Source organism: Zootermopsis nevadensis, unplaced genomic scaffold (assembly GCF_977971745.1).
Source record: "Zootermopsis nevadensis isolate Lab colony 2312 unplaced genomic scaffold, Znev_1.0 Znev_ptg000019l, whole genome shotgun sequence".
In the NCBI taxonomy this organism is placed as follows: domain Eukaryota; kingdom Metazoa; phylum Arthropoda; class Insecta; order Blattodea; family Termopsidae; genus Zootermopsis; species Zootermopsis nevadensis.
The window spans coordinates 11408437-11421234 of record NW_028259151.1 but is presented as its reverse complement, the minus strand read 5'-3'; the positions used below and the strand labels follow the sequence as shown (position 1 = coordinate 11421234).

The 12798-nt window shown below is 38.3% G+C and overlaps 1 protein-coding gene across 4 annotated transcripts; it reads right to left on the bottom strand.

Annotated features, from left to right (window-relative positions):
* Positions 1-246: 246 nt before the first annotated feature.
* On the bottom strand, positions 247-11945 carry LOC110841091 (uncharacterized). 4 transcript variants are annotated; one of them, XM_087351336.1, is made up of 7 exons: positions 11850-11945; positions 11302-11493; positions 9739-9931; positions 4903-8564; positions 4270-4548; positions 3144-3386; positions 247-2088 (listed from the first exon to the last, which is right to left on the bottom strand). In XM_087351336.1, the coding sequence occupies exons 2-7, from the start codon at positions 11431-11433 to the stop codon at positions 1801-1803; spliced, it is 4797 nt and encodes a 1598-aa protein (XP_087207462.1). In that variant the 5' UTR covers positions 11434-11493; positions 11850-11945; the 3' UTR covers positions 247-1800. The 4 variants fall into 4 exon arrangements, with proteins under 4 accessions (XP_087207462.1, XP_087207463.1, XP_087207464.1 ...); XM_087351337.1 differs by having other exon boundaries at positions 11302-11467; positions 11850-11944; XM_087351338.1 differs by lacking the exon at positions 11850-11945 and adding an exon at positions 11713-11843.
* Positions 11946-12798: the final 853 nt, after the last annotated feature.

Here is a 12798-nt window from a genome sequence, read left to right as displayed (position 1 = left end):
CTTCCATGTGGTCTGCATGCTCTGCCGATATCATATCCTGTAATTTGATAATGTTAATAATATTTGGAGAAGAGTACAAATTATAAAGCTCACCATTCTGCAGTTTCCTCCAGTCTCCTGTCACTTCATTCCTCTTGGGTGTGAGTATTCTCGTAAGCATCCCGTTTTCAAAAAAACCCAGTCTGTGTTCTTCCCTTCATGTGAGAGACTCAGTTTTTTCATGCCCATACAAAACAACAGTAAAAATTATACTTTTGAAAATTTTAATATTCGTTTTCTGACAGCAGATGGGAAGACAACAAAATTCATTAATGTTTGCACAGCATCTTGGGCTTGTGACAAGTTACAAATTGTTTCACGGGCACTATTTCTTCAATTTCTTGGTCACTGCCCTCTTTCTGTAAAACTGCATCTATTGCAGGTGATTAAAACCACGATGCTTTGGAACTTGGTTTTGTAGCAGTCTTCAGGTGGCTGATGGTAAGACAAAAGACTATTGTGCTGGGCCTCTGAACCTTGAGTAATTTAATCACTATAACCACATATGCATTAATGTGTTTTAGACCTTTCTCTCAATAACAATACATTATTCGATCTTAAGTCAAAACATTACAAAACAGTGGGACATGGAACACTGCAAGAGTTCAAGCTGACTGAATGCAGTAAAATTTTCTCAGGCAATCAGCCATGTATCAGACCGACAGGTTCCACCAGAAGCTACTGATGAAATCAGTGACACAGCTGTTCATTGTATTTATACATAATTAATGCTTGCAATGCTCTTTTCTTTCCAAGCTGACGAATCGGGAACAATGGGCAGATTCAGGTGTAAATTCATCACATTGATTGTCACTTAATTTGGACAATCTAGGATTTTATCTTTCATCAGCCTATCCTTCTGTTGACGATGCTGCTTCTTTTATACAGCTTTGTTGGTACCTCAAAGTTAACTCATGCCCTACCTCAATGCCGCGTTCAGTCACTACCGACTTGTCCCAATTGAAACGGGCATAGGTACCCTGCATGATCACATCTTGCTTCAATGGTGCAGTCCATCTGCAAGACATGCACATGGGGAACAGCATATGCTTGGGACCTTGAGGTCTGTGTCAGCTTTCGTCACTAACTTCCATAGTTGCACATTATTTTCAGCTGAATTGTGCAAAGATCTTGTGATCAAAATTGCCAGAACCCTGTTGATCCTGTTAGAATGGCTTCCAAACGCGGTATTGTGACCATTCTGGCCAGCTTCTGCTGTGAATGTGATTTCCATCTGAGTCAAGGACCAGATGATGTCTGCTGCAGTGTAGCCATTCTATCTGGATGTTGGGTTTCCCCACCAAAACTTTCTGATGGGATTCAATCTAAGTTGACCCTGGAACCAGGCATCAACTGTTTCCGAATCATCTCTTACACAAGGATACCAGGACCAATGACCTAACTGCATGTATTAATATAAATATAATGGACAGCCATGTCACTCGTCACATGAGTCCCTGATGATGGAAGGAGAGACAGTCTCTGAAACGGTAATTCCACACTCGCATGGCTGATTTCGCAAGAAGACTTCATTGCTACTTTGTAACTGCCACACACTATAACATGACTTAAACAACTGTTGTGTAAAATGATGTTATTCTTGTTATGCCTGGCTTTAAAATATAAGGAAGACTTGTTTTACATTTATTATAATCCAATACTTAATTTTCAAGTAACTATACTGGATAGGTAGTAAACATTGTTCTTAGAAATTCACAACACTTGTGTTCATTCTCCTTACATCAGTAACATACTGTATACTTACACATTTTTAACAAGTGAATATTCAGTTTTATTGTACATCTGATCTCTAGCTGAAGTTTTAGCAGCTAGCTGCCTCTGCAGAGTTGCCATTTCTTGTTTAAGAGAGTCCAGACAACACTGCAAGTTACTAAGAGGCTTGTTATGCGGCAATACTGTGCTTTGATGTAGTAATTCTAAAATCTGTGTCTCATCATATTTCAATGGTGGCAATGGAAGACTTGAGGTTAAGTCAGGAAGCCTGTCATTGTTTTCACAGTCGAAAGTCTCCAACTTCAGTCGCAGAATCTATAAACAGAGTGACAGTGACTGTATTACTGAACTGTGCTAATACACAATGAAATAAGACAAGACTTGTATACTCATTAGTTTAGTATAGGCACAAATCTATTGCTGCAAAGCTTATCACAATGCACAAAGTCAAATTATTTTCCTTGTGTTTGTGGTATTTTCCACACTGGAAAATATTTCAAATAGTAGCTGTAGATCATAATTTTTTTTTTCATGTCCAGTACACACCATTCAGCATGGTGTGCATTGGTGGTTAGCAGGATTCACGACCCATCAGTACGTGGGTTCGATCGGGACCGCGACATTTAACGCTCCTGCTGTGACCCCCTTTTTGTGAGATGATGATGAAAGCGGAGTAATTGTTGGGATGCCACGGAGAAACCAGGGAAACCCCGTAGGAAAACTCCGTGATGCCTTTACCACGGCCTTCCCCAACACAAGTTGTAAATCTTAGCACCAAACCCGGGACCCCAGTATTACAAGCCCAGCGTTCTAACCGCTAGACCACTGTGGCGGTTTTGTAGATCATAATGATGCCTACGTTTCACATCATGTACCTTTTTTTTGCATGATGAACCATTTTTGACAAAAAGTAGTTTTACTTGAGCTTCATGCAAAGTAGGGATTATATTATGACTTAAAATAATGTAATTTAACCAAGTTTCCATAATAAGATATATTGTAATGTAATAAGCAGAAGCACTGTCAATAAAATCATTACAGTTGGTTTTTACCCGTGATATTGTGAAAACAATTATAAAAAATTAAATCCCTCAGATGCCTTGCACAGGAGACCCAGGGTTTCACAAGTGTGAGTTTGTTATAGAGGTATCAGAAATGCAAGCAGAACAATGGACATCATATCCAGTATCTGCTGTAATCTCTTAGATTTCACGTGTAAAGGTTAAGGCTGCAGAATTATTGGTTTCACTAGCAAATTGAATCTCAATGGGGCTGATTTCCATCTATGAAGTTCAATGATTTTTATCTGTGCTCATAAGAAAACTCACTGTACTTGTGACTATGAATAGTGATTTATGGGCTCAACACACCTTGTTCTGCTCAACACTAGAATGAAGGGCTGCTCTTAAATCAGCTGCCTGAGTCTGGAAGGTGAACTTGTCACTGCGGACTGAGTCGAGCTCAGCACGCAGCACTACGAGTTCATCCCGTAAGCCGCTGATAGATTGTTGCAGGCCATTCTCAGTGGACAGCCATCGTTCTTCTGACAATCTTATCTTTTCCTGTAGACCAGACGTTTCCTGCGATTTCTGGTTCAAATGGTAGCTCAATGTCTGAGAGCAGAAGATTTTAATGTACAATTACTGGCATTTACAACATAAAATGCTGGTGAACAGCAAAATTCAAATTCTGTCAATAATTAAGAACCAACAAATGTCAGCAATTCCAACATCAAGTGTGAAACACTCTTCTGTACTGAAAATCGTTATACTTCTCCTGAACTAATCCACTCTTACTTTTGATAATGTTAGATTACATCTGCTATACTTTTAACAAAATGTTAATATAATGGTGATTATGGCACTACATAGTATGGGATACTGATATAAGTATTTGGAATTTGACCAAACCATCACCCCCATTCCCAAACACTCTCAAATCTAACTTATGTCCTACCCATTATGTGAGGGATCAAGTTTTACACCCAGACAGAACAACAGTGACACTAAAGTTCTGTATATTTCAATCTTTGCATTGTAAGACAGAAAACAGAAGACAAAGGATTCTAAATTGGATGGCAGCAAGTATTAGTCACATTCAACCCACTCTCAATTTCTTATGAACATAATTCTTATTTGTTACTATCATTCCCAAATGCTTGAACTTTGCCACAATTTTGAAGGACTTAATCATCTGAAGATGGCTGTCTTCTGGGTTGCTGCGCTGTGTAGTCTGGTAGAAAACTTCTACAGATTATTTGATAAGTAGCTGATGTAATACACTGAAATGCATGCTGATGATCCCCAGTAATTACACTGATATAAAGAGTTAACCTTGAGAGAATAATCCTGGACAAACTTTTGCATGCAGCTGATAAGTGATATTCCTACATTTTGGTATGTGTCAGTATCCTTCACTGAATATTTACTAATCCTAAAATGTCTTTCCAAGAGTTTATCACTTTAATATAATAGAGAGAGACAGACATAACAGCACCTTAATCTGATCAGCCAGTACAGGATCCTTTGCTCTCGTCTCTTCCAAGTTTTCACGCAACTTTTCAACTTCCTGCTTACAGTCTTCGTGTGCTTGTTGTTCTGTTTCCAGTTGCTTCTTAAGGTGAGATACGTTAGTCTGCAGCAAGCAGCACATGGATTCTGTCCGACCAAGTTCTACCTTTTTAGTATCCAGCATGTCATTGGCTGTTTCCAGACCCATTCGAAGGCTAGCCACCTGCTTTCTCAGCTGTGAAGTCTCACACTTCTCAGAAAATATCTGCAAAATTTGGGTTTCTGCATGTAACAATTATAAAATAGTCAGAACAGACACGATATATGAAAACAGCCATCGATTGAAAAGGAATAAGATTAACTTGGCAAGGCAGATGTAACAACAAACTATAGTTAAAAAATCTGGCATTTATCTGGACAAAGGAACTGATGAAGTAATAAGTAAATGCTGACAACTAAGAGTGATATTTATAATAGATGACAAAAAGTATTGTCAGATGCCCAACATCCCTCATAGTTATGTGTTTCTTCAGCACATATTAAGACAAATTATAAAAACGTGAATTACACTATAATATAAAATGCAGCTGATTTACAATATTTTATGTCTTCAGCTCACCTCTCTCCGCAGTTCCTTGTTAATAATGTGCGACTTTCGAACTTCCTCTTCCAGCTCAGCAACCCTGTCCTGGGACTGAAGGAACCGCAGCTCTCGAGTCTTCTGGTCAAACTCATTACTGATAGCTGCATAACTGGTCTCAGGTACTGCAGGTAACTTTTCTTTTGAAATACTGCAACTCTGAGCCAGCTTTCCCCTTTCCTTTTCCAGGACCAGCAATGCTTCTTGGTTTCTATCTGCAATTCTTTTCTGTTCTTCACATCTCTGTTTGCTAGCCTCCAGTTCTGCTTGCAGCTTGCTGGTCTCACACTTTAAAGTCACTAGATCAATACTCTCTATTGTCTTTCCATGTAATTCCTCCAGAGCACGTTCTGCAACTTTCCTTCCTCGCATGTGTTCCTTTACTTTCTTTAGTAGTGTTCGAATATTGGACTCATATTTACGACGTCTCTCATGATGCTCAATCTCACTCATTTTCAGAGACCCCTTTAATTTTCTTATTTCTTTCTGGAAAGCATCAATCTGTTCTTTGTAGTTCAAAGTGTCATCACTTGCAGTGTTTCCTATCTCAATCTGTTTATTGTATGATATGTTATTCAGTTTATCCTGAGGCACAATCTTTGCTGTCATCCCTTGTTTCAAATCAAGAGGTTCACTTTGCCTTCCCAAAACCTTTGTTACTGAATCATTTATATTTACAAGCACAGAACACAATGCATAAAATTCAGTTAGATTGTTACTAAGAATTGCATTTCCTTGTTCCTGCTGAAAAATACTTTCCTGGGTACCAGGTCCTTCTGACAAGAGTAACAACAGTTTTGCCTCAGCATTCTGTATCAACTCATACAGATGATGCAGGTCAATTTGTATACATCCTAGTTCATCTGAAGATAAAGATTTTTGCAGAGTTGGTAATAGCTCAGGTAATGGACACTTGAAATTTACAGTTCCTACAACATTCACAGCTACAGTTGGGGTCATTTCAGCTGCCTCAGGTTCTTTCACGATCTTCATTTGCTTTTCAAGCAGATTCTTCTCTTCCTCAGACTCCCTGCTCAGCAGTTCGAGCTGCTTGATGGCACTGTTGGCAGATGAGAGTTGCTTCTGGACAGAGGCTGTATCATCTGCCAGTTTCTGATTCAGAGCTTCCAGCTCATGAATCCTTACCTGCAGCTTCAAAACATGCTCATCAGCAGCTGTCTTTTCATTCTGTAACTCAACCAGAGATTGTTCTTTGGCCTTTACTTCTTCAATGCGCGCTTCAAAGTTACGAGTTTGTGTCACAAGTTGTTCCTCTTGTGCTGCTATAGTTTCATCCTTCTCTGAAATTTGTTCTCTGGCATAACCATATGCTTCACTTAATTGATTGATTTTTAAACTTAGTTCCTTGTTAACTTGTGACACTTGTTCCACCCGTTGTTCCAGTGCCTCTGTTTGTGATATTCTACTTCGCAATTCTCTGAATGCCTCTTCAGTCTTCTCAAGTTCGTTTATTTTCTCTGTTTGACTCTGCTTTTCTCTGTGAAGCACATTCATGTCTGCTTTCAAATTTGTTATATGTTTCTCTTTTTCCCTCAGTTCCGCTTTCATCATCTGGTAGCTTGTATTTATATGAGCAAAATCATTCTTCAGTTTGCTAATAGCCACGTCAACTTCTGTCCTCTCCCTTACTGCCGCTGCTAGTGCTACTTCAACTGCCACCTTCCCATTCTTCAATTCCAACAACGTTTGCTCCTTTAATTTCAAACTCTCTCTTAGATGACTGTGAGACATTTCAATACTTTTATATTTGTTCTCGAGGAGTTGCACCGCTAAATCCTTTTCATTCAGTGCTTTCTGTAACACTGACACCCTCATCATCAACTGCGCATTTTCTGTTTCTGAAGCCTCCGAAGCTGTTTCTTTTGTTTTAAGTTCATTTTTCAGAGATGTGATTTCCTCCTTGAGTTCCTGAACCACTGCATCTGACAAGCTTAGCATCTTCAACTTCTCTTCTTCCAGTCCTTTTAACTTTGCTGTGACCGTGTTGATAGTATCTGTACTAGATTCATTATAAATTTGGCTAAAAATGGTAGCCTCCCGCTCCAGCATGTCAGCCTGTATAACTTCTAGTTTTCGCATCAGTGCCTCCTTCTCTCGCACGGCCCTATGTTGCGTCTTCTCAACCACCTGACGCAAGTTTGCAATTTCTCCTTTCAATTTCTCAATCTGATGGCTTCGAGACATAATACTTTCTTGGCTTGTAATAAGCTCCTGTTGCACTTTTACTTTGGCTGCTTGACATATATGTAACTGATCTCTGTACCAGCATCCAGACTTTTTTGTGGTTTCTATTTCATTCTTCAAGCTAGTCAAGTTACTTTCTGCTTTTAGTTTAGCTTGAAGTAGGGACTGAATCTCTACATGCTGGTCTGACAACTTGCTTTTAAGGCCCTGGATTGATCCATCTTTAGATTCAGCTTCTATTTTCAACTCCTGAAATTCAATTCTCAGTTTCTCATTGGCACCTTCAGCTGATTGCACTTCTGCCTTCCACTGACTGACCTCTGAATTCCTAAGTTCTAACTGCACAGTCAGATCCTGAATCCGACCATCCGCCTCTCGAACAACTTGCTGCATCCTGTGTATCTCCAGCACCAACTTCTCCATCTCCTGTAAAGCAGCCTTGCTATCCGCTGCAGCCCTCAACATCATCTCCTCTTCTAGAGTTCTTGCAAGATCAAGAACCTCATTCTGCCCTGATACCAATACCGACATTTCAGTCTGAACTGTCTCGAGGCGGCCTTCGACGTGAGCCTTCTGTCGAAGAGCCTCTTGATATTTTTCTTGCCACTCTAGAGCTATTTTTGTTTCTGCTGCCAATGCTTCAATTCTGTATTTTTCTTTTTCTTCAATGGCATTCTGAAGCTGAACAGTAAGCCTCTGGATCTGCATGTCAACATCTTCTTTAGCTGTCAATATGTCTGTCCTGGACACCATAGGAACTAAATTCTGGTCCTTATTTTTTTCACACTTTACTGAAGGTGGTGTTGGTGTCGCTGTATCAAGAAGCAGTAGCCTCTTGATTCGAAACATTTCTTCTTCATACTCGCTCACATCTGAGATAGTTGACATTGTTTCAGCTCGTTCTGAATAATTAGAGTCTAGCTCAAAACGAGATGAACATCCAGAGATATTGGATGCAGTGTCAAACCTATCTCTGGCCCTCCTTAACTCCCAGGCCAACTGATCTGCTGTCGTCATGCTGCTGTCGCGTCTAAAACCTGACTCATTAGCCATCTTACTAAGGTTATGGGTTGAAATTAAGCTGCTTTTAGAATTACGGTGCACTGAAGCTATGCTTGCTGTAGCCACAGATTCATAGCTTGATGCAGTACTCAGGTAACTGTCTTTGCACGACATGACTCTTCCTCTATAATCTGCATCTGGTGACTTTGTCGGGTATGAATATTTTTCAGTTACTACAGTAATCCTATCTTTTGGATATTTAAGTAACCTGTCATGAGGTTCGACTTTGGCAGAAGTTTTGGTATCCAGCATTATGAAAAATGAATTATCTATTTTTTTGGGAGCATTTTTCTCTTGTGTCATCAAACAATAAGCATGAACTTTTGGAACAAGTGAAGAATCCGATATGCTTCTGTTCTGGCGGTTTCTAAAACCTGCAATTCACACACATACACATATAAATGAATAAATACACAAATTATTATTGTACACACCTTTAAAAACATGGCCAATATAATAACCATATTAAAAACAAAGCTAATGCTACAATAAGAGGGTAGAGTCAGTTACGTCTCTAAGCACCAATCCAAACTGACATGCAAAGAAAGCTGCAACAAAGAACTGTTTCTCCCTCAAGCTATGTACAAGAATATTAATTTATAAACAACTTACAAGAACATAATATACTATGGAGATCCAGAAAATAAAGAAAATACTGGAATGTTTTTATGTGACCAGCAACCCTGCTCAGATGTGGTCATACTGTAGCGCAAGGTTAGCTGGTGACATGCTTCATGTATGGTTCACTTGCAGTCTGTTTTTTCCAGGTGAGCATGGTGAAAAGATCACCACTGCACTAGAGGTTTGTACCAAGGAGAAGTAACATGCAATTTGTTGTCTGAAGGCGTGAAAGGAGCAGAAATCCACCAAAGACTGGATGCCAAGTATTGACAGAATTGTATTCCATAATGAAGTTTGTATGAGTGGACTGAAGTGTTCAAAGCAGCTGGATCAGTGTCGTTGATACAGACAGGCAAAGACGCCCAACCACATACACAAACAAACAAAAAGGGAAGTGTTCTCAAGCTATGATTCTTGTGTGTTCACAAGACATCCCTTGTTATACATATAAGCAGATGCTCACATGACTGTCATGACAACCAATTCGTATATAAAATTTTCACCAGTTTGGTTTCATAAGAAAAGGTGGCAAAATCAAGGATACAACTGTATGGGTACATGTCATAAGTGGATCATAACACAATTCCTTGCAGAGTCTGAGAACTGAAGATGTCAAAATAAACAACCACTGGAGAGTTAAGCGACAAAGATATACAAAATAAAGCAGGAGAGCAGTGTTTAGCGTAAGCAAATTCCCATTTTGGTTGTAAGGCTCTGTTTACCATTTCCAGCAATGCGTTTAATACGCAGGAATCGTGTTACCTAGCAAGGGACGATGTCGTGTGCTTGCATAGGACTCTGCCCTTAGTTAGTTTTTTGGTTGGTGGTTGGTTGTTTAAGGAAGTAAAGAGAAGAATGCAGATGGATTTTAACATGATGACTCACTCTGGTGTAAATATTAATGGATGATTATGATTTTATACACACCTTCTAGAGTCTCCTCAAGTTCTCTGCTCAGACAGTCAGACTGATGTTGTTGAATAAGTACTCTTGTCAAATTATTATGCTGTAATTGTTGTTGTGGTTCTGTTACCAACTTCCTCCCGTCCAAATCTATGGATTTGATAACTAAATCATAGCTGTTTGATGGTGTAACAGAAGTTTCATTTTGCACTGTAGTCTAAGGACAAAGAAGAAAACTAAGCAATAAATTACAACAAACAAATGGAAAAGTAGAGCACAAAGTACAACTTCAGAAAGTGAATAACTTCTGGAACACCAGAAATGATTGTAGTGCTTTATTTATATGTCCAGTAACATTGAGTATATTATTCCCAAATTAAGCTCTGCATGCTTTGCCATGTGAACAGTCGTACCACCCATGACAATAGATACTTTAAAGCTAGTTTACTTTGCTTACTTTCACTCTGTAGTGTCTTATGGATTAATCTTTTGGGGAAATTCAACAGACAGTAATAAAGTTTTTTACATGCAAAAGAAAATAATTAGAATAATGGCAGGTGTCAAAAGCAGGGTATCTTGTAGAAAATTATTTCGTAAATTTAATATACTTCCACTTGCAAGTAAATTTATACTCTGCTTGCTATCATTTGTGGCGGAAAACATGGATAAATTTAAAAGAAATACAGATGTACATAATTTAAATACAAGACGTAAACATGATCTATATGTGCCAAATGCTAACTTTACTAAATATCAGAAAGGAGTGTACTATACAGGTATCAAGTTATTTAATAATCTTCCACCAACAATTAAAAGTCTAAATTATGATATAAAGGTATTCAAACCTGCATTGAAAGATTACCTCTTTACTCACTCCTTCTATTCTGTAGATGATTTCATCTCTGCTGAAAATGTTTAAGCTTTATATCCATAATCTACGTATATGCAAAGCAAGTTTTGTATTTATATATAAAATTCTGAGGTTTATGTATATCAATTTGTAAAGTTATTTTTCATACTTGTATTGCAGAATCTGAAATTTATGTACATTGATATGTGAAATACGTTCTTGTACTTGTGTTGAAAGTTCTGAAGTGTATGTATATTGTATGAAATGACATGTTCTACATCCTTTGGTTGAGTCCTAAGAAGGATCTATGGAATGTAAATAAACTCTTCTCTACTCTACTCTAACAAATTCGAAAGGATTATGAAAATAAGTGGCACAGCCAAATTCAAGATACCATCAGTTACCACCAGTGGCTGAGGAAAACCATGCTCAGTCAGAATAGCTGGTATCCAGACTGAGATTCAAACTGCAGACCTCTGAAAATAAAGCAGCAGTGCTTATCACTCGGCTGCTGTGTTCAGTCAACGCATTTTAAAAAAATGTGCTTTGAAGTGGGCCCAATGTTGGCAGAAAACATAAACATGTTACTCATGACAATCCATTCTATTATTTAATTATGTAAAACTTCACTAGTAAATAAAAGACTACTTTTTGTTTGTAACACAGACTAATATTATTACATATTTCTTAATTAGCCTAATAAAGGATGGTGAAATATAATACTGAAAGAATATTACCTTGAATTCTGTGTTTGGGTCTATAACATTATTCAGAGCCAGTTCTTCATTTTCTTCCCACTTGTCAACAGTGGTGCTGTCAGTTTCATGATTTACTTGCTCCACATATACACTGAGGTTAAATTTGTCCATAATTTGTAGCCTGGATACTCTGTCATGCTTTCCACTGTGGTGAAAAATATTTACACTCAACTAAAATAAAACATACATAAAAGTTCATGTCACTTTAAACTGTAGAAATCTGAACAGGTCGAATTTTTGTTTCATTCCTTATTTTTTCTCTAACAAATTTCAAAGGTACATACATCTAATAAATGCTAGCACTGTCACGTAAATTAAAATATTAATTTAGGATGTAACTGGCTAAAACTGATAACTGACGAAACCAACATGTCAATAAATGCACGTCACCTTGGGATAATTAGTAGTAGTATTAGAATACAGCTTTAAAGATATGATCGTACGTAGCTGTATCGTAGTACATGATATAAAAATCTTTATACAAAGTGTAACTGCACATCTGTCTCAATGTAAATTCTTATACTTACGTTTCACGAAACTTTCACACCCGTTTTCAAACCAGCCCTACTCCTACGTGGCTGCCCCCACCCACCCAATACGCAATACGTAACCATCCGTCAGAAACACTAGAGCAAGGATACAGCTTTGCCCAATATAAACTACAAGAGTGCAGTTTCTCTCGATATAACATGAATAGATGATATGATATTAGGTAAAGGACAAGGCAGATAAAATGGCTTGTAGGCAGAAGTGTAGTGTACGTAAGAAAGTAATATAGGCGTAACTGCTTTGGCGAAATGGATATAGGTAAACTGTCCTATCGTGAACACATGCTAAAGTTTACAGTCGAACCTCGGTAGTGCCACACTTTGATTACAACCAATATTGGCATTAGAGCGGAGTTGTTGGATTTTTTTCATTTTGGGTTTGTTTTTATTTGCAAATCTATTGAAGTACAACCACATATTTTGGCGGCTAGTGGCGATAGCACTTTACCGTGGGTTCCCTTCAAAGTTACATAGGGATTTTCTGTTTCGAAACAGTCATGGTTACAACACAAGGGTGGCAATACGAGCATTGTATTAGGGGTTGGCTAAACCTCATGAAGGCTGAGCTGATTATATAATCTGGGACCAGGACATCGTCATGCACAGACGCGTCTTTCGTTCAAAGGGAAAAATGTGTATTAAAAGCCATTCTCATATTAATTTCCTTCTGAGAATCCACAGAAGCTCTTTCTTCGTTCATCTACAGTAAAATTAAATGCCCAGTACTACAAATTTAAGTAGGAGATACCGAGAAGTTGTTCAGAAAAATACTCTTCATACCAGTTGTCATCCACTTTCTTGTTAGTATCAGGATTTTGCCTTTTGCACTGGAACCCAAGTTTCCCCATTCAGCACAGATTCCCTTTCGTTTCTGGCATGTATGAATGCTAAATGTAACCGGTGTTTTGAAGCTGAATTCAAACCAGTA

What these genes read in the sequence shown, in the direction of transcription:
- LOC110841091 (XM_087351336.1), bottom strand. Translation starts at nt 11,433, where the DNA reads ATGGACAAATTTAACCTCAGTGTATATGTGGAGCAAGTAAATCATGAA. An exon ending in ACTTGAGGAGACTCTAGAAG is followed by an intron (nt 8,565 to 9,738) that starts GTGTGTATAAAA and finishes TGTGAATTGCAG; the next exon opens with GTTTTAGAAACCGCCAGAAC. An exon ending in CTAGTGTTGAGCAGAACAAG is followed by an intron (nt 2,089 to 3,143) that starts GTGTGTTGAGCC and finishes CTCTGTTTATAG; the next exon opens with ATTCTGCGACTGAAGTTGGA.